The 20,745-nt window shown below is 40.4% G+C and overlaps 1 protein-coding gene across 31 annotated transcripts in view; it reads right to left on the reverse strand.

Moving 5' to 3' along the window:
- The window catches only part of LOC110976081 (uncharacterized), a 92,706-nt gene that overhangs the window by 2,476 nt on the left and 69,485 nt on the right, over nt 1-20,745 (reverse strand). For 28 of the 31 annotated variants that reach the window (XM_087138671.1, XM_087138668.1, XM_087138685.1 and 25 more), the window contains 23 exons: nt 20,536-20,649; nt 20,219-20,332; nt 19,890-20,003; nt 19,352-19,465; nt 17,827-17,940; nt 17,065-17,178; nt 16,456-16,569; nt 16,128-16,241; nt 14,853-14,966; nt 13,367-13,480; nt 12,634-12,747; nt 10,862-10,969; nt 10,276-10,389; nt 9,606-9,719; nt 7,135-7,494; nt 6,387-6,515; nt 5,295-5,408; nt 4,578-4,697; nt 3,718-3,831; nt 2,902-3,021; nt 1,944-2,054; nt 1,310-1,423; nt 751-864 (listed from right to left, as the gene is read on the reverse strand). In XM_087138671.1, coding sequence (XP_086994797.1) covers nt 751-864; nt 1,310-1,423; nt 1,944-2,054; nt 2,902-3,021; nt 3,718-3,831; nt 4,578-4,697; nt 5,295-5,408; nt 6,387-6,515; nt 7,135-7,494; nt 9,606-9,719; nt 10,276-10,389; nt 10,862-10,969; nt 12,634-12,747; nt 13,367-13,480; nt 14,853-14,966; nt 16,128-16,241; nt 16,456-16,569; nt 17,065-17,178; nt 17,827-17,940; nt 19,352-19,465; nt 19,890-20,003; nt 20,219-20,332; nt 20,536-20,649 — 2,886 coding nt within the window. The remainder of the gene's footprint in view (nt 1-750; nt 865-1,309; nt 1,424-1,943; nt 2,055-2,901; nt 3,022-3,717; nt 3,832-4,577; nt 4,698-5,294; nt 5,409-6,386; nt 6,516-7,134; nt 7,495-9,605; nt 9,720-10,275; nt 10,390-10,861; nt 10,970-12,633; nt 12,748-13,366; nt 13,481-14,852; nt 14,967-16,127; nt 16,242-16,455; nt 16,570-17,064; nt 17,179-17,826; nt 17,941-19,351; nt 19,466-19,889; nt 20,004-20,218; nt 20,333-20,535; nt 20,650-20,745) is intronic. The other 3 variants (XM_087138670.1, XM_087138669.1, XM_087138666.1) reach the window with 3 other exon arrangements.

Genomic DNA, 20,745 nt, shown 5'->3' on the forward strand with positions numbered 1-20,745 from the left:
TCGCTTGGCCACGAAGGCCACCTGCCAAACCGCACATTCTCGGTTTGTGGCCCAGCGTGCTGTTGAATTACACGGTGAAAAGGCTCATTGTTCGGTGGCATGCGGCTCTACTCACGCTTCCACTTTCCTGTTGACTCTTTTCAAAGTGGGGACTATTGTGAAGCTGGTGATTATGATGCAAATTCGGTCTTTTCATTTCTGGGCTACACACAAAGACCAATTACCATATATACAAGAGCCAGGGTCTGCCTTCTTTCACCATGTTCGCTCGAGCATGGGCCGAGAATAATAGCTGAAAAGCGGGCTGAGGATCTCAATTTTTATGGCGTGTCTTAACGCATCCCGGCGTGAAGGGGTTAAAAAAAAACATGTCAACTAACGTACATGTATTCATACATGTAGCTGACAGTTTTTTAAAGATAGCACTTTTAGCTCAAGGATGCTGTTTATTAAACCCTTTTTGCTCACGGCAGTCCAGAGACATATCCTGGTAGACATAAATACTCAACATTGAGTTCACAGTACAGTGATTCAAGTGATTTAAAGTCTTCATGCTTTCCAAACCCATGCTCTCCAAAAGGGAGATACTCTAAACCTTAAAGTTCTTGTCCTAGAAAAAATATCTTGAAGAAGCATCGTTGAAACTTGATAATGTTCATTTTTTACACGTCCCTCAAGCAAAATATTTTGGGTATACGTCAGGTGGGTCGCTACAATTCAAATCCTTAAAAGGCCAAATGGCCATCTTACCAACGTCACAGTTTTTGCCAGAGAAGCCCCCGTTGCAGATACACCTGTACTGGTTGACCTGATTGATGCACAGGGCTGAATTCTTACACGGCTTGGACTTGCACTCGTCAATATCTGCAAATGGTCAAGCAAAAAAGTGGCAGATTGAAAGGTACCTCCAATTTGAAATAATAAACTTCGAGGAATTTTTTTGGAAGACACGAAGAGCAAAATCAATTGATCACGTTATACTAACTTCAAAATTACCAGTCCATGAACTTGTTACGCCTTTAATAGACAGGCCAGTACTTTTGTTCCACAGGTTACTCACAAAGGATGTTTCCCAATAGAACAAAAGAGCTGCCTTGCTAGATGGCTACCACACGAAGCCTCTATAGTATACCATAATTGCCCTAAAAAAGGCTAAAGCCACTCTAAGTGGAGGGCTATCAGTGGGAAACAATCAAGGGACCCGCTGGAGAAAGGAGTTAGCATTTCTCTGAAACAGGACAAAAAATGTCCACAAAATAGTAGCGACTTTGTCAAAGCTTCTGTGATGTATCAGCGATGGCCTCCTTACCCATATGACAGAATCGGCCTTCCCATCCTGCAAAGCAGTTACATTGGAAGGAAGCAGCTCCAGTAGTCTGGCAAACGCCATTGTCACACGGGTTGTCCGCACACGTCATTACATCTACAAAGACAGAATGAAAGAATGTATACTGTCTTGCTGGGATGCGGTACTTATACTGTTTGTACCTAGGGGGCAATAGGTACCCTGGGAAAAGTAAGGCGGAGCCATTTTCCTCAAGGGTGTTTGTACAACACTAGCATTTTGTATCTTATTTTGTGGATTCTGATATGTAAGTGGGCATGAGTGAAATTAGACACAAGTTCTCCATTTGTCATCAGCGTTTGATCGGTTATACACAGTCAGGTGTCCATGTCTTTAAATTCTTGTACGACTAATGAATTCATGAAGAGTGTGATCCATTACACTACCATGCCACTTTACCCTAATGCTATCAATAAACAGAACTGATAGTCGGTCTCACATTCTCTGGTTCAGGAGAGTCAAATGTCTGACTGCAATTTGATTATTCCTTGCAGTGGATATTGAAATGTGTCTTTTGGAAATGACTTGTTTTGGTGCTTTGAAGTGTCTTGATCTCATCTTTGGGTGGATTTAACCCTCATTAAGGTTTAGTTTTTACCACTTTCGCAGTTTACTCCTGTGAATCCTGGCGGACAGACACACTCATAATTGCCACCTCCGACTTCATTACACAGGCCGTTCACACACGGATTGCTATGGCAAGCAATTTCTGCAAAAAAAAAGGCAAACACAGAACATTTCACAAAAACTACGCTCACACCAATTTCTTGCCTCAACACATTAAAAAACAATGCATAAATAGTTGGTTATGAATGCGAAGAGCAAATGCCATAACTGGTCAACTGATTTGCATTCATAAATTTACAAGATCCAGAACTTGATATGGCCATTCATGTATTTTTCGTCTCATTAACTTCAAAAGTTCTAGAACGTCTATGAACTGTCCAAATGCTGCCTTGGGATCACATTCCGATAGACCATCTGCACAGAACTTTCAGGGATGAGATTGACTAGTGATAAAGATAGCTGAAAATAGCTGAAGAAAGGCATTAAGAAGTTGAACTGTAAAAATCTCCCATACTTTTGTACACAACCAGTGAGGAAGAAAAGCCAAAATCCAAAAAGCTGAAATTGGCTGAAAAAAGCTGAGAAATCTCACCCCTGAGCTTTGGATATTGTAAAAAGTGGCAATGCCAAGGTTAGCCTTATTCTCAGTTTGGTCAAATGATCATTAATCAACAGCTTCAGAAAATCTAGAACTGAAGAGAACTACTCCAACTTTTGACTGATGATGATTAAATCTTGTTGGGATATTTTTTTCAGCAACAAGTCTCAAAGCTCTACCAAGAAGAAAACTCATTATTCAGCCTTCAAAGATCAATTTAGATTGGCCGTTTTGTCCAAATGTTGAATAGCTCAAACTGAAACGAAACAAAAATCTCTACATATCAGATTCCACCATTTTCAATCAAAAGCCTTGGCAGTTTGAAAATCACTGGGAACAAAGTCTCTAAACTCGGTAAAGTTCAGTTGATGTAAGAGACGTAGGAAATTACCTGTGTCACAGAAGGCTCCTATAAATCCACTGGGGCATTTGCATTCAAATGTCGTCACATCCAGCTTCATGCAAGTACCACCATTTCTACAGGGTGAGAAACTACAAGGATCGGGTGGCACTACAGGGAAAAAATACAACCGAAGAATTACTTCATGGCATTTTGCTTTACATTCACTTGAAGGCAGAGATTAAATGCTTCGCCTAAGACCGAAGTAAACGCTCATTTTGAGACGGAAGCCAATGACGCCACACCAGACAGTTTCTGACACTTCACTTGGATGCTATGAAAACTAATTATTCTTAGTATTTTTATCTATAGATAGGTAGTTTTACCTGGTTCAATTTTAATTCTCTTTTTCTCTTGTCTTATGATTGTTCACTGGGACTCATGGGAAAACAGTTTTTTTTTTTTTTACAAACTGAATGAGTCACCCAATATAAATAAGAAATAATAATCGTAATAATAAAGCTGAAAACAAATTTTGGGCGACACATAAAAAAATGTAAGGTCTCCTTAATTTCAATATTCAAATGCCCAGTTGCACGGTACTGCATTCCTCGTGAATGCATAGGGCAATACTTGTCCAATCAGATTGCAGGGATGGTAGAATACTTAATGGGCACGCCAACCAATGCAGTCTCAGATGTTGCAAAGACAACTACAAAAAAACGACGGAATGCCCACACTAGGTAGATAAAGTAACAATTTGTCTTTACGAGAGCACTACGCACATAGCAGCAGTGGTGTTGACCAGCCTTTCCCTTTATCATCAGTGTGGGCGCACTTGTGCATGCTGCCTGCCAGTCTACCTACCGTTATCACAGTTGATCCCAGTAATGCCGGCTGGACAATTGCAAAAGTACTGGTTGACCCCCTGGACGCAGGTACCATCGTTTTTACACGGCCCACTGGCGCATTCATCAATATCTGAAACAAAAACAGGCACCAAGTTGACACAAAGATGTCTTCATGTGTCCCTGAGTTTGGACAGCTGTAGCTCAGACTTGCCCAGGGGGGATATGCCCCCGTTTATCTTCTGCCTTATTTGCAAGGTATTTTTTTCCCAGAAAACAGTTTATGCACTAAAATAACTAAAATAACGCAAAATCGTACATCTGGTTTTCTTATAAACATCAAAGTGATGGTGTGTGTGAAATTTACATGAAGTTGAGGATTCAATCTTTGAAAATGTATGAATGTCTTTTTCATGAGCACCTTATCCCCTCCCAAAAAAAACCAATGAGAAAAGACAAAAAATAAGCCATTTGCGAGTTAAATTTGAATAAAATCTGGTGCACTGAGTTATCTGACTGCACATAAACATAACCCTTTGAATTCCACAGACTAAAGACACTGTTGCTATACCTCGTGCTTCGGGGCAAGCTTTCGCATAGCGACCACCATCTCTGGATGGGACTGGTTCCTTTGTGCCCTTCTTTTCCATTGAGAACAGTGTATTGTTGCAAGGCATCTCTCATGTAACTAAGCAAAAGCTTGCCCCAAATCATGAGGTATAGCAACAGTAGTTTTAGTAAGGAGAATTCAAGTTGTTATGTTCACGTGAATTTAAAGAACTCAGTGTACCAGATTTGGGTCAAAGTTAACTCGCAAAAGGCTTATTGCTCTTCCATTTATAGGCTCCCCAGTTTCTTTGTTCCTCGGCAATGTCTTACCTGTCTCACAAAAAAGTCCAGTGAATCCTGGGACACATTCGCAGGAGTACTGACTGCCCAGGTAGGAGCAAGTCCCTCCATTCCTACAGGGATTGCTGACCAGGCATGGGTTCACGGACGCTATAAGCAGTTGGAGAAAAATCTCATTGTTAGGATTCAAGATTGGAAACTTACCCGACAAAGTTTATTAGAGTATGTATTTCAAACACAGAAGCCAGCTCAAAGGGCATTGATTTTGCTTTGATACACTAAGATAATGAGAGTAATATAACCAAATCTAGATTCAAGGCACAAAGTCTGCTGAATTCAAACATATTCAGAAGTTATTATCTTCTGAAAAATAACATCTGATTTAGGTAAAACTTTTAAAATAAAGCTATTCTAAAATGAACCAAATTGAAACTTACGTACATACTTCAACAATATATTAGTTTTTGTGGCGAAATCTGATTCCCGTAAAAATCTCCACTACCAACAAGGCAATTATAAAGCAACAAATTAACACTGCTACTTTCAGGGGACTTTCAAGAATTCACTGAGAAGTTTGGTACTTGCAAATCTTATATTGCATAAGGTTTTCCCGGAATCATGCTGTTCACACCCTATTTTTGTTTGTAGAGCGAGACAAACTTGTTTCTGTAAGTAGAATCGCCTGCTGCAATGGTTCAACTACCAGCTTGAATCAACCGATGCTACACCAGCCATCCAATGCCCTACCTGTTTGACAGAATTGTCCCTGGTAGCCGACTGGACAAGTGCAGGTGTACGCTGTCCGACTTGCTGTACAGATGCCACCGTTCTCACACTGGCTGTACATACAGGGATCCGTGCCTGCCAGACAAGTGACATCACATTACCGCGCTGATTAATTTACACTGGCTCAAAAATGTGAGCGGGGCCCAATTTCATTGGAGACATGAACAGCTGTGCAAACCCTACCAGAAAAGCTTCACTAGTTTAAGTGCTATGTTGCTATGTTTAAGTGCTAACTCCTGCGCATGCATGGAGATTTCCTTTATTCCATCGTGATTTCAAGCAAAATCTGCCGTTGAAGTAAAAGTGAACTCTTCCTGCTCTCACTGTTACAGTGTCTATGAAATGGACAGCAGCTACGTTAGAAAAAAAAAGTGCTTAACGACCCTAGGAAATTGGGACCGGATCTCATGAAATGTACCTCCATTACACTAATTTTCTAAGCTCGTCATTTTGATATTTCAGCCAGTTTGCTATTCTAACAATTAGACGAGTGACAAAACAAACAATTTCTCTTGATCTCCTTTGTGCAACTTGTTGAAAACAGCCTACAACTCAAAGGAATAGTACTAGCTACATGCTACTCATTTTACAAGGGTGAACCAGAAAAGGTTCTCCACGAGAGAATGGATTGGTTTATGGTCATCACTACGCCAAAACAATGAACTTAAAACAGGACTTGAACCTCAAACCCAAGGGCTTCTAATGAAGAGACTGGAAAGACTTGCACTGCTTTCACTTAGATACGCAACTATTTAGAGGGACCATACAACCGGAAATTGGTTTGGTAACCCAGTGCTGTTCGAAACATGGTTAACAATTGTGTATGAGCGGGAAGAAAACTTGGTAAAAAAAGATTACTTTGAGATAAATGTCAGGTAAATGTACCGCAAATTCTCTATATAATACATACAGCACAGCAATAATGCAGACAATGTGATCTTGCCCCATAAGCAAAACCCCTGAAGAGCCATATCGCCAAATAAACAAGTAACATGAATGTATCCCGCAGCAGCATGTCAACAGTTTAGGCTAAACATCTTCGGAATGTTTTACCTGGCTGCAATGCCAGTTGGCAATTGTCACCATACCAGCCAAAAGCACAGAAGCACCGGTAGTCTCCCAACTGATTTTGAGTCTCAACACATGTGGATCCATGCAGGCAGGGCTCACCGCGACATCCGACTGAAAAAAACCAAAAAATAAAAAACAACTGAACGATAGCAAATTAGACTAACTAACCAAAACTTCCATCAATGCCTAATACCGGGATGACATAAATAAGACAAAGAAATCACTTTCTGGGTTAAGAGTTCAGGGAGAAACTGGTCACAAGACGCTAGTTATGCACATTACCTTTAACTAAAGATGAAAGGCCCACAAGTCAGGCCAACATTCATCGCTCAATCTGAATTTTCCTTTTTACAAACACAGCAGTGTGATCCTATTTTTAATGCAGTAGGAAATTCAGAAGAAAATGACATGGTGGGATACAGCTTCTGAGGTGCAGCCTATTTGTGCAGAACCTGGGGACGATTCACTGCAACAAACTTTGTCAATCAACCTTAAACCTAGCTTTTCCAAAATCGGTCAAACTCCTCCCTCATACTGTGCCGTACTGAAATGCATTTAGCATTGTACAGCAAACTCAATATCTCTCTCTTGTTGCTGACAAAATTTCAAATATCGTGCGCTGGTACATAGCAATGTGCTAGATTTTAGTACACTTTAAACCTCACCATGTCAAAGACTTTGAAACAGTATTCCAGCAGCGACAGTTCTATCTTTACAGAAAGCCACAAACCTGCTAGGACGTTATCGATGATCTCCACCAGGAACCCACGGAAACTCCGCCGGATGTCTGTGGTGAACCTCACCCACATCTGGCTGCCTGACGAAACAAAGTTGGCCGGGATGATGTCGCCCGAGGCTCGCAACACAAGGGAGTTCTCGTCGTCCGGGTTCAGGCCATTGCCGGCCTCGAACCAGTCAAAGTCCTGCTCCGTGTAGAAGTCCCGGAAGATGAGCCGCATCTGGCGGCCGTCGGCGGCCACGATGAGCCACTGGCAGAACCGTCGGTCATCGTACGCGTCCGGGTAGTTGGGTGACATAATCTCAGTAGTGCCGCCAGGCGCCAGCGTGATATTCCTGACGCATGTGTTGACTACAAAAAGATCAAGTTGTGATGATCAATCAAGAACCCAGCCTTGACAAAATTTAGAAAGACAACATACTTTTCTGGTGTTCTGTTTTTAGTGACCCCAGTTCACATCCCACCTGCTGTACCAGGAAGAGGTTTGACAAAACACCTGGCTAGATTGATGGCTATGAATGTAAGAGGTCTTCTTGGTATCTTTGAGGAGGTGACATAGAAAAACTGAAGTCTATAATGCAGAACTCCCCCCATCCAATTAATCACTACATGTATATGTAGGTTAGTGTACAAAACCTGGTAGAGTCAGTCCTCTATGTACTATAATCAGCATTTCAAGAAACCATAACTCTTGTCATCTCTTTAATTCCAGATGGAAACAATAATTTTTTTAAGCTGTGCTTGTAGTCTTTGCTTTTAGGCAACTGTGAGTTGTTTCAATTAAGTTTTGTTTTCCTTCAGTCTTTTTTTCAACTTTCAAATATCACATAATTTTAAAGTCATTGTTTTTAACCCTAACCCTCCTCAATCCTTCACCTGTTGGAGGACTGAGGAGTGTTGGGGTCAATCATTAACCCTAACCCTCCTCAATCCTTCACCTGTTGGAGGACTGAGGAGTGTTGGGGTTAATCATTAACCCTAACCCTCCTCAATCCTTCACCTGTTGGAGGACTGAGGAGTGTTGGGGTTAATCATTAACCCTAACCCTCCTCAATCCTTCACCTGTTGGAGGACTGAGGAGCGTTAGGGTTAATCATTAACCCTAACCCTCCTCAATCCTTCACCTGTTGGAGGACTGAGGAGTGTTGGGGTTAATCATTAACCCTAACCCTCCTCAATCCTTCACCTGTTGGAGGACTGAGGAGTGTTGGGGTTAAGACACTCGATGAAGAACGTCAAGATTTTCAAATCATGATTAAAGGGGATAAATATGTGTTTGGCCGGTCTTAAACATGCATTTAAGACCGGCTCAGGAGAATGAACATGACCAATTCTCCTTTATAGCAAGGTCATAAACATTAGTAAGTTTAAGATCGGCCAAGCACATACAGTTATTCCCATTCATAAATACCTTTTTATTCAATATAAATAAATAAATAAATAAAATTCAGAGAGTCAAAAGAATTCAACATATTATGGATTTCCAACAATTCTGTTCTGAAATTTTACTTTCAGTTTCCCAAACACCCCTGTCCATTTTATGGTATATTCCTTTTGAAAGTTGTCCAATAGAATCTCCTTGTATATGGATTTGGCGTGCGCAAGGCGCGCTCTGCTTGCATCACACACAGACTCATAACCAATAGGAATGGAGTAAACTGTCTCGTATCCGGGTGCCAGAGCGTCTTTTATGTAGCAGGCATTATCACTTCTCAGTGGGCATTATCAAATGTCAATACACGTCAAGTTGCATGTTGTTGAATAGGGAGACTGTCTGAGGTATTTATGAATAATAGATGAACGAATGGAGTGACATTCCTTGACTGCATATCCTTCAGTCCATGGATTTTCTTGCAAACTCTTTAGATTTTCTGGACAGACTCTTTGCCGTTATTTCAACATGCCTGGATATACTACAGAAAAACAAATGATTACAATGTATCTAATTACTAAGGTTTCTCGTACTTCACCCTAGAAGGATCAGATTTTTTCAAACCTCACAACCAGGCACGGGGGATTCTCCCACCCCTTTAAGATCTTGAGTTTGCCAAGATTGATCATAGAATTTGCATGCCAGCAGGGGCATCCATTATAAGCTCTTGCACGAGATTTCAATTCAATCCAGTGAGGGTTTTTCGCTGTTATGTTTATTCACAGTTCAGGCTCTCACGTGTGTTGACTTGTGCATTGCGCACAGGCCGGTGGGAAGTCAAATGCTGGCCTACCTGTCTTGGAAAAAGGGGACATGTTCTAAAAATGCTATGTCCAATTTCCATAAAAACTGGGGAAGGATTTCAAAGCTCCTAGAGGCTTGGTGGGGTACCCCCCCCTCCAAGCTCTTTAAGGGTTAAACAACACCACATGCATTGCACAATGCCATTTAAAGATCCCTCCAAATTCACTAGCAATTTTCTAAACAAAAGAATCAGTGACAAGGGTGACAGGCTCATGTTCAGACTTACTCGCTTCACACCGTAAGCCGTAGTACCCCTCAAGACACTGACACAGAAAGCTACCAACTTGAGGGATGCAGGTTCCACCGTTGATGCAAGGATTGCTGCTACAAGCATCAGACACTAAAAGAGGAGAGATGCAGGATAGGTCAGTATTCATGAATATCCTAAACCACATGAACAAACTAGGCCCTAGATAGGTAGCTGAACCCTTTCATATCTAACCAGTACGTATCTATGCACAGATGAACATGCACCCATTTAAAGAAAACGACAAGTCACTCTTAGTTTAGCTTAATCCATACCAGTCTGTGCAAAACATTCCAATACAACCCCATCCAACCAACACAGCCAAAGGGCGACCATGCGATCCTGTTGGGACTAACAAGGGATTAAATCATCAATAAGGACAGACCATTGGCTGAACTGCCAAACTTCCTTCACTAGGAGACGGACCCCGGCCTGAAACTCAATCAGGTAAACCACCACACAAAAATGTAAATTTTGTTCCTGGTTTTAAATAAAAAAAACCCAGATATTCAGATGTTGAAAGTCCACGGTCCAATTCGAATGCTTCATGATTTGAACTAACTGATCATCAGATAGAGTACTGGCTGCTGATCTTTAAATAAAGGATATTACAGTAAGGCCAAACAAATCAACATTTACGGCAACGTACGTAATTCACAGCGAGCGCCGCCGTAGCCAGGAGGGCAAAAGCAAATGTATCCATTCAAGAGATCATTGCAGGTGCCTCCATTATTGCAAGGATTGCTGCTGCATTCATCAAAATCTACAAGAAAATAACACTGAGCCATAAACAGAACTTTCCAGAATGAAAAAATCTGGTAAGCAAAACTAGACGAGAGAAGAATATAACAAAAAAGAATCAGACGAGTAAAGTGCCAGGTTAGTAAATAGAAACAACAATATATTTCCCACTTCCATTGTGAACAGGTTTAGATTTTTCAAGTGCATTCACTTCAAACGACAAACATCTTCAACATATCTACTATCTTCCGTTACCACTAGAAAAAGGTCTTAATGTTTTTTAGTTGTTTGTCTCTCCGCTTTTCAATACTGCCCTCCATGCAAAATTGGTTCCGAAGGAATTTTTTTGAAAATACATCTGTCACTGTATCTGTAATAAATCAGCCTCCCAAATTCCACGAGACAGATTGCAAATGCAAGGGGAATTCAACCAAATTTAGTAGAATTCAACTCAAATCGGAAAAAAACACAGAACGGTCACAGAGGATACTAACCGATTTGACAAAGCTCCCCTGTCCAACCGGGACGACACATACAGGAGGCGACATCACCTCTACTGGTACATGTCCCACCATTTTCACAAACAAGAGGACAAGCAACATCTAGAACACAGTGGTAAAACATCCAAGTGCCAACTATTAGTACTAGTCACACAGGGTGTTATGTGGTGGTGTAGTTGTGATCATCACATGACTGAACAGAAGACCTGGCTGTGTCCGAAGCAGGCTTTCAGAGCTACGACTAGGTCTGTTGTTAGTGGGTCTCCACATATTTCCAATGGAGTGAAGACCTAGACCTAGCTATAGACAAGAGATTCAGATGCAGCCCCAATGACAAGACTAGTCTGAAGACCAGTCACAGGACCAGTCACAAGATCCGTCACAAAACCAGTAACAAAACCAGTCAAAAACCAGACACAAGACCGGTCAAAAACTAGTCACAAGACCATACACAAGACCAGTCGTAAGACCAATCACAAGTAACAGGATGAACAATGGCAAAGGAATTCATTAGTTGCAGTTCAATTGACTAGCTTGTGACTTGAAGTCGGAGTGGAGGTCTTGTGTTGGTCTTGTAATAGTCTAAAGTCTTAACCACAACACCGGTGTTATTGAAATTAGTGAGAGAAACTGAGAGGGAAAGAAATAAAATTTGGATAAGTTTTAGATTCAAAAACATAAAAATGTGAGGACTCAATTTCTCAGGGGTAACAAATATGAACACTGTCAGCCAGCTGTGGCATCAGTTGATGTTTCAGAAATTCCTCATTAATATTTCTCTTAATTGTCAATTCAATGTCTTTGCAAGTTATACATGTTTTTTAATGAATTAAATGTGTAGTTATGAGGACAAGGGACAAATGTGCACAGACAATTAGAATTCTGCAACAAAAGGACCATTATTTCCCTCCCAATTGACACGAGCAGGTTATTCAAACGGAAAAATTCCACACAGTTAACTTCCTAAGACAGAAATTTCATAATTCAGATCTTTTCTATCGATGAAATCATATAAAAATGAAAGACCATAAACATGATGTATGCACCTAACAAGGACAAGTCTAACGTATGTGACCCACTCTGCAAAAAGGCCCTTAAGTCATGCTATGCCTCCGTATGTAGCAGACCATTCCGTACACCTGCCAGAGATCAATTCTAAATTGTACTGTATCTCGGGAATAGAATGTGCGACAGAGGTCACAAATACACAAATCTAATCCTTATTAAAATGCTTTTCTATCTGCAGGCATCACTTAAAATCAATTTGTCACACAGAAACCCAAGGGCCATTTTGGCCGAGTCAGTCACACATATAGGTATCACTAGCTGCTATTCCCTCTGACATGTCTGAAACCTCTGTGTTTTGCTCTATCTAATAGTGATACAATCTTGATTCTCATGACAATGACTTTCATCTGATGGGCATATGGGTAATTCCAGAAATTAGGGGTCCAAAAGTGTCACATTTTCGTGTCGGTGTTACATCTGACCTTTGTTATTTGACCTGGAAATATCACCGGAATTGATTTCAAACTATTATTATTTGTTTGGCACGTAATTTGCATTAATTCATCACTCTTGGAAAAACAAAATGTGTTCTGAACTCACAAAATCATACGTCAGATTTAAAAGGGACATTAAAAAATGGACCCCTAATTTCTGGAATTACCCACGTGCAAATCAAACAGTGAAGCATGATAACTGTCCAGCTTGACTTCCAAATACAAAGAGCCAGTTTGTTTGCTCAGGTTGGCACTCTTTCTTACTTGTGTTGCAGAACTCGCCAGTGAAGGCTGCCGGACAGTTGCACTGGAAAGAGTTGAACAGGTTGATGCAGGTGCCGCCGTTGACGCAAGGATTGCTGCTACACTCATCAAAGTCTACAAGAAAGGAACGCAGTGAGATTAGTCGCACAGGTAGACCAAAATGTAGGAACGAAATGCAGAACTGAAGCAGGAATTCAATGTCAGATCCAACACAATGTACCACAAAACACACTGGCCTCAAAGAGCCCAATTCTATCATTCATCAACTGAGATCTCTATTCCGCACAATCTTTCACCTGTTGGAGGACTGAGGGATGTTAGGGTTAATGAACTGATATTTAAACACAAGCAACTGTGAATTCAACCTCACATGCTGAACAAACACTAAAAACTGTCAAGTCTTAATGCAAAGGAATATATTTTTGCACATGGATGCTGGTACTGTCCCACAATGCACTTGTAAAAATGATGTCTGTGGAAATCTTGTGTTAATGCACTGTAACATGGTTCACTCCCTTTAAAAAAATCACTTCGTTTCAACTATCAAACTATATCCAACATAAACATAAATGCTCATATATTCTGTACAACTCAGAAAAATGAAGCTTAAAATTCTTTAATCAAAAACAGTAAAAAGTAAAAACAGCCTGCATTTATTTATCCATACTCTAAGAGAACAATACTAAATTGTTTCAAATTTATCTTGCAATTTGTGATGAAACTGTCACAATACCCAGATCACAGAGGGTTCCTGTCCAACCAGGAGCACAGTCACAGGTGTAGCTGGTACGTAAGTTGTTACAAGTGGCTCCATTCATGCACGGATTACTGGAGCAAACATCCACCTCTGAAATTGCAAACATTGGCATACAATTGGAATCTGGTTTACCATGTTTATGATAAGTGGCATGCATGATGCATGGATGTTAAACCTTCAAACCTAAGAATTCTCCCTTCTTTTTGTTAATGTACCTATCAATTCCTGGCCTTTATCTCCAACTGGACTGCCACTGTGATCATTTGTTTTTGAAATGAAGCATTTCTCCCGATTGATAACGTGACAACTCCCGACACATAGTTTGCGGTATCCAGCCTTCACAAATTGGAACAATGCAAAGTTCTTGAGTCATTCAGTTTAATTCTGTTGAAAATTCCCACATATCAACTTTACCAACAGGAAAAATACTTTTTTCGATTCGATGGCATATCACTCTCCTAAATGTAAGTGTTGTGAAAATATCGTTTTATGTCTTCAGTGGAACCAAATTAGCTATCACAGCGGACGAAGGGACAAGTAGCGGGAGGTACAATAATCAATGGCAATATAATGGCAAATCACAAGGCACAGATGCAGCCCAGAGAGGGTAGCTGGGACATTAACAGGTCCATAACTGTGTATCTACAACTTATAAATAGTGCATTCAATTCTAGACTATTCAACAAAGCAACTGTGAAGTTAAGATAAAAAAGTTTCAAGGTTCACAAGATTTTCAGAACCTCATGGAAAGTTTTTACAAGGTTCTAGTACACAGTATAAAAGATTAGTTTTGATTAGTGATGGATTAGATTAAGCTGGGAAATGGAAGAGCAACACTGGATTTAGTTTGACTGGAATTATCTGCCAGGGAGGGGTTGTAATAAGATATTAAAAAACTTGAATCAAGCAAATGACAAGCAGGCTCCATGTTAAGATTCTGCAAAGCAAGCAAGATGTCATCATTATAGTTAAACCAAAACCATATTTGGGAGCAGATTTACACTATTCAAATTGTATGTTTTGAGAGAGACAGTGTTAATAAATCACAGTTGTTACTTTAATCACTTGATTTGGATAGAAAATGTTGGTTCAAAATAAACTTTGTCACAAAAAAGCAACTGTCATCCAGGAACAGAAGTGAGGCGGAACTTGCAAGGCAGAGGATCTTCTACACCACTACTAGGAGGTTTCTTAGCCATTTAGATATTCCAAATTTGCCAGTATGGTCTCCCTTTCAATGACGTGTAATGTAGAAAACCAAGTAAATAATTTCAGAAATTTGGGGCTCTTTCTACACGTACTGCCCAAGGATTCCACGAACAAAATGTGCCATATGAACACCATAGCACGCACTGTCAATTTCAGAAAGAGGGAGGGTTGAGAAGAAAGGAAAGGATTACAGGTAATGGAAGAGGTTAGAGAAGAGGATTATGGGAAAGGGAATGATGGGATAGGCACTGACCTAATTTGCACAGATCTCCTGTGAACCCCGCTTGACAGATACACAGAAATCCATTCAGTGTCTCAACGCATGCTGCATTATTCCAACATGGGTTGGCATCACAGAAACGGACACCTTCACACGGGAGGTAAATTACAGTGATCATAAACAACTTGGGCTTAAAGCCTTAAGCCAAATTCCAACATAGGTCAGCAGCGAATGACAGAAAAAAAAATTTTGAAATGGGGCTGAAATACTGTGATTTAATTATTCCTTTCAATTAGGGCATTAGTCCAAGAATCGACGCCATGCACTTTCATGGACAAATGCCAAAAGTTACTACATGCATTTTGATTTCCATTTCTGTCATTTCATGAACCTGCTCTGTTTCTCTTGGCAGACACGTGAAACTTGGAGACTGCATCATCTTTATCAACTATTTCTAAAATCAAATCTTGTATATTGTACTTTTTACATATATGGCTCAATACCGAACTAATCACCGGTCTCAAAATGATGACCACTAGTGCCCTCAACCAATGCACATGGAGCAGAAAAAATAAACATCAAATCATGATATTTTTTAATGACAGGCATTTGGCAAAACATGCTTTGCAGGACCTGCGACATTTCAGATAAACGTTGACAATGAGGCTCATTATTTGGGTACATGGGAAAAAAAGACTACAGAAAATTATCTTCCCATCTGAATGTCTAAAAAAGAAAAATATCTTCCCATCAGAATGCCTAAAAAGAAAAATATCTTCTGACCGGAAAGCAAAACATTTTCATTGGAAACTTATTTCTCAAGAGATGTAAGAGTAAATTTTGACTGTAGTGGGACCCGAAGTTCTTTTTACAAATTGTATAACAGTTTCTTTTGAACACATCTAATTTCGGATGAACATGTTTGTTATGCATCCAAAAGGGTTAGGCAACAAACAGCAGGCCAACCTGAGGTATATTCCACTTTTACCAAGAGTATTTTAAAATGTCTTTGCGACAAATCAAATCAATTCTGAACTCAATCCCTTTCAAGTGGAAAACACCTCCGACATGAAAGCAACGGAAGCAATGGATGAAGCAGCAACTAAGCCATACAGGACAAGTCAGAGCCAAAACCATTTTTCACCCAGGAGCTGACTTTCCCTGGTAACCCGTGCACAAAAGATATCCTGGATACCAGGCAAACTCAACCGGTGGTTGACAATGAGGTAATCACTTGAACTTTCCCAATAGCTAAAAGCGATGGTGTGGTTTAAGGCACTGTGTATCAGTAGCAGTTATTACACTTACGTGCTTGGCAGTTTAGCCCTTCCCATTCCGGAGGGCAAATGCACTGGTAGAAAAACCGGAAGTTCTGACAAGTTCCATCATTGATGCATGGATTGGAAGCACAGGCGTCGAGTTCTAAAATGAGAAATACCACATAAATGTTGACTGCTTTGAGTGACACAGCAAACCTAGCATCAAGAGGTGATATATCAAGCTTATATTTCTGATTTGAAGCTGAGAGTAATGCTTCATAAAACAAAATGAAGTGAACTGTTAATCTTTATAATGAACCATACACTGAGGTAACCAAGGGGGATTGCCAGACCTATTGCTAGATAAATCTTTTTACCCTGTTCGCAGTTGGTTCCAATGAAGCCTTGTGGACAGGAGCAGGTGTAGAAGTTGAAGAACTCATTGCATGTGCCTGCATTCTGACACGGCATGGACAGGCACGCTTGCATCTCTGAACACATTCAACAAACATCAAATAAAATATTTATGAGCGTCCTATCAACTGGTGACATAAACTGACAACTGAATGGAAAATCTCTCAAAAAATTAAAACAGCCCGTGTCTGCAGCTTTCTTGTCGCATCAGCATAGCACACCACGGTTACCTTTTCACAATACAAAAGATGTTCAACTAAATATTATTGCAAGTTCCTGGCTGTAGGCAATTCACTGAAGCACATCTGATTATTTAACTTGCAAACACCATCTTCTGAATCAGTTCAAAACTATGCATACATTCAGGCATCAGTTTTTCTCAAACGATTACAGACTTTCCACAAACCACACAACTGTAACAGAATCGATTGGCTATGACTTGGAGTAACACGTGTGCATGGGAAGTGACTGTAGCCATTTTCTCAAGCGGCTACCTTGACTGCACTATTTCCTGCCAAGGTGGTGACTTTTTGACCAAAGCCCACAGTTGAGAATCTACAGATTGCTTTCACCTGTTTCACAGTTGACACCTGTCCATCCGGCTGGGCAGAGACACGTGTACTGGGTCACCAAGTTGTTACAAGTCGCTCCATTCTGGCATGGATTTGGCTCACAGGCATTAATGACTTAGAAAACAAAAAACAGCATTATTATTAACAAACTCTAGACCAACAAAAACATAAGTCACTTCATGGTACTTGAAAAATTCAAGATGGTTGACAATGTCTGTATTTTTGATAAACCTGAAGGATCTGCAATCAATCACTAGGAAACAAAATAATGATGACCTATAATTCTGTGATATTTCAAGTTAGCCCAACCATAACGAACTGATCAACAAGTCCACAATGGCTCAAGTAAAACTTCCAATAATATTGACCCCCAATTTTTTCTTCTAGAGAAAAGCTACACAATTTTCCCAGTCTTCCCCTTCTGAATGTTACCCAAATCTTCCTATTTTCTGAGAATTGAACAATTTTCCAAATGTCTTTCTAGAAGCCACCCTCCCCATTTTTCCCTGAAATTTCCAAAATTTGGCAAAACTTAGACCATGGCAAATAAGAAAACTCTTGTTACATTATTTTCTATGCTTGATGAGCATTAAGAAGAATAACAGTACCAAGGTATATGCCTACTTGGAATGTCTCCATCATCAATGACTTCTAAGACAGTACCTAATGACCCAAAAGTGACACGTATAGACAACCCCTTCCCTGCCCCAAAACAGACAGTCAGACATGCTCCCAAACCAGCTGATAGCCGAGGATAGTTACCCTGGTCACAGTTAGTGCCGGTCCATCCCGACGTACAGGCACACTCATAGCCAACGCCCAGGTTGGTGCACACGGCACCGTTCCGACAAGGGTTGGGAGCACACATGTCTACCTCTGGGAAGAGCAGCACGGGATGGAGGGCGATGAAAGGGAGAGAGAGGAGGAAGGGATAACGAGTCAGCACTGGGCACCAAAACAGGTTTGCCACAAAACTAGGGTGTAAATACCGCAAGAGAAAATATTTAATAAGTTAGCGAGCGAGGCACAGATTAGTGGAAACCTAGTCACAAGGAACGAATAAACAAGACTACAAATTGCGTGGGTTCCCCAAGGAAATGTTATTCTCCACTTCAGACAAAAACTGTCTCGTACCTTCCCAAGAATGATGCTCAACAACAAAGAAATTACTAAATGGAGAACAAGCTCAGGGAACCTGCTGAGCTATAACTTCTTGAGAGGTACTCTTGACACACAGTGGAAAGTTCTTGGCTGATATAATAAAGTCAATGCTACATTGAGCAAATGTTTTTGTCTACAAGTATAGTTTGAAATACACTAACATGGAAGGCAGCATTTATCAAAATTAGGTCTGTGTAATTTTTGGCTGTCATATGGCTGTTATATCCTATCTCAGATTCACACCATTAGTCTGTAAAAATGAAGTAAGACAAAGTATCACAAAGACAATGTTTTTCCCCCCGTCACCTACATACATCAAAGTAATAAATAACTGTAACATGAATTAGATTAGTTACATGGTTACAGAAACAGCCAAGTACTATAACTCTGGTTCTTCAGGGAACCAAAAATGATAAGTCCGATAAGGAACCCTCTGAGAGCCAGCCAGCCAGCCAACAAGCAAGCAAGGTTTACTTCAGGTTGAACGAGCGATATTAGCTCCCCCGTGAAATGGAAAGTTGACGACCTAGTTCCTGAGGCTCAATTTCAAATATCTTGGGGAGCTAACAGTGACTATCCCCCCCCCGGGTCGTGATTTATTTCTATCCTGATGGTGACACTGTTGAGTGTGCTATAAAGTGTATCTGAATATCAAATTGTGCCCTAAAATGCGACCCAAACCTAAGAAAAAGAGTCCCAAGTAGCTAAAGCAACTACTGAGTTGAAGGCATTCAGGAGAATCTTGCATTATCCTTAACATTGTTCACCCATAAACTGTCCATTTTCATTGGATTGTCAATAAGCGGTAATTCTGTTTTAGTTTGTGAGAGAAAGAACTCAAATTACTGTTTATTGACCTTATCTGGCCACAAATATATTCTTTTCAAACAAAAGCAGGGATGTACCTGTACATATTAAGCAAGTGGAACAACTGCTGCTTACACAAGTATACTTTGGTAGTTTTCAAGGGACACAGAACAGTGTGCGACTGATGGCTTTTGGGCACGTGGGTCTCTCGGGATGAAGACAGTTTGCTTTGGAGTAGTGATCGGTGAGGGAAATTCAGGTTTATGTCAATTCAGGATAGCATATTAGTCTCTCAAAACCTATTCCTTATGGCACTTACCTGTTTCACAACGGACACCGGTGTATCCAACAACACATTGGCATTGGTATGCGTTCACCAAATCCATGCACGTTGCACCGTTCAGGCACGGATTGCTTGAGCATTCATCTACATCTGTGATGGAAAATTAAAACAAACATACAATTTGCAAGGCTGTACACTGTAGAAAGCAACCCTAAGCTCTACTCTGAAAAAATGGCACTTGAGAGGCTCTAAAAATCCCTCCTCCAAACTTTTGAGCACCTGTCCTTAATAAAGATCCTGGTCAGCAACACTGTGAGAGAAAGTATTCAACATAAAAAATTTCCGTAAGATATGAAGCATGTAAGAATTCACTGCTCTCATTTTGGAAACACTCAAAATGTTATCAAGGGGCACAAAAACATTGTATATGGATGCATGCTTTGGAAACTACTGACTTATTCCACGTAGGTTCCTCCATTTTAACACAGAGAACTTGAACACCCTGGAATATGTGTGGATAAGATAAGGTGGAACTTTTTCCAGAAGGAACCAACAACGGTAGCTGGATTTTTACCTTGTTCACAATGGATGCCAACATAACCAGGAAGGCAGGTACATTGGTAGCGATCTGACAGTTGAACACAGGACGCACCATTCTGACAAGGGTTGCTAGCACAACCAACATACACTAAAAATAAAGATAAACGCATTTACGACTTCACAAGACTGACATGAAATATCGTACAAACATCTTTGTTTTTGAATTTTAGAAAGTAAAAAGAATACTTAATTACGGCCTGCTTAATGCTTACTTACAACCACTTCAGTGAACATGTGAACACATTGAGGATAAACATTTGTGTAGTTCTTTTCCAGCAAAAACAAACATTGAAAAGTTGTTACCTTCACAGTCATTTCCAGAGAAGCCAGTTGGGCATGCACAGGTGTAAAAGTCGTAAAAGTTGGTGCATGTGGCTCCGTTGCGACAGGGAGATGACAAGCAAACGTCAGGACGTTCTTCAAAACAAGAGCAAAATGAAGTATTCACATCTTCAAATTCACTCTCTTACTGAAGGTGCACAGCTAAGAATGATCTTCAGATTCTGAAAAAACTGCAGCAGACCATTTTCATACCTTGCTAAAACCGGATTACGGTAAACTCATAAAAAAAGTTCCAAGAGCCTTTTTTGTTTTGTCTTCAATTAATGCAAAACCATTACCTGTTTGGCAGCGTAACCCTTGCCACGCATTCGTGCACTGGCACTGGAAACCAGTTGGCACATCGATGCATGTGGCTCCATTCAGACATGGGTTGTTCGTACAGTTGACTAAGGCTGCAACAAGCATATATAGGAAATATAAAGCAAATCTTAGTTGTATTCTTGGTACAGGCATTTTTCTTCTAAGGCAAGCTTAAATATCTGCTGGTA

The sequence above is a fragment of the Acanthaster planci genome, linkage group LG07 (assembly GCF_054643075.1).
Source record: "Acanthaster planci isolate LZ-2023a linkage group LG07, COTS_SCS, whole genome shotgun sequence".
In the NCBI taxonomy this organism is placed as follows: Eukaryota; Metazoa; Echinodermata; class Asteroidea; order Valvatida; family Acanthasteridae; genus Acanthaster; species Acanthaster planci.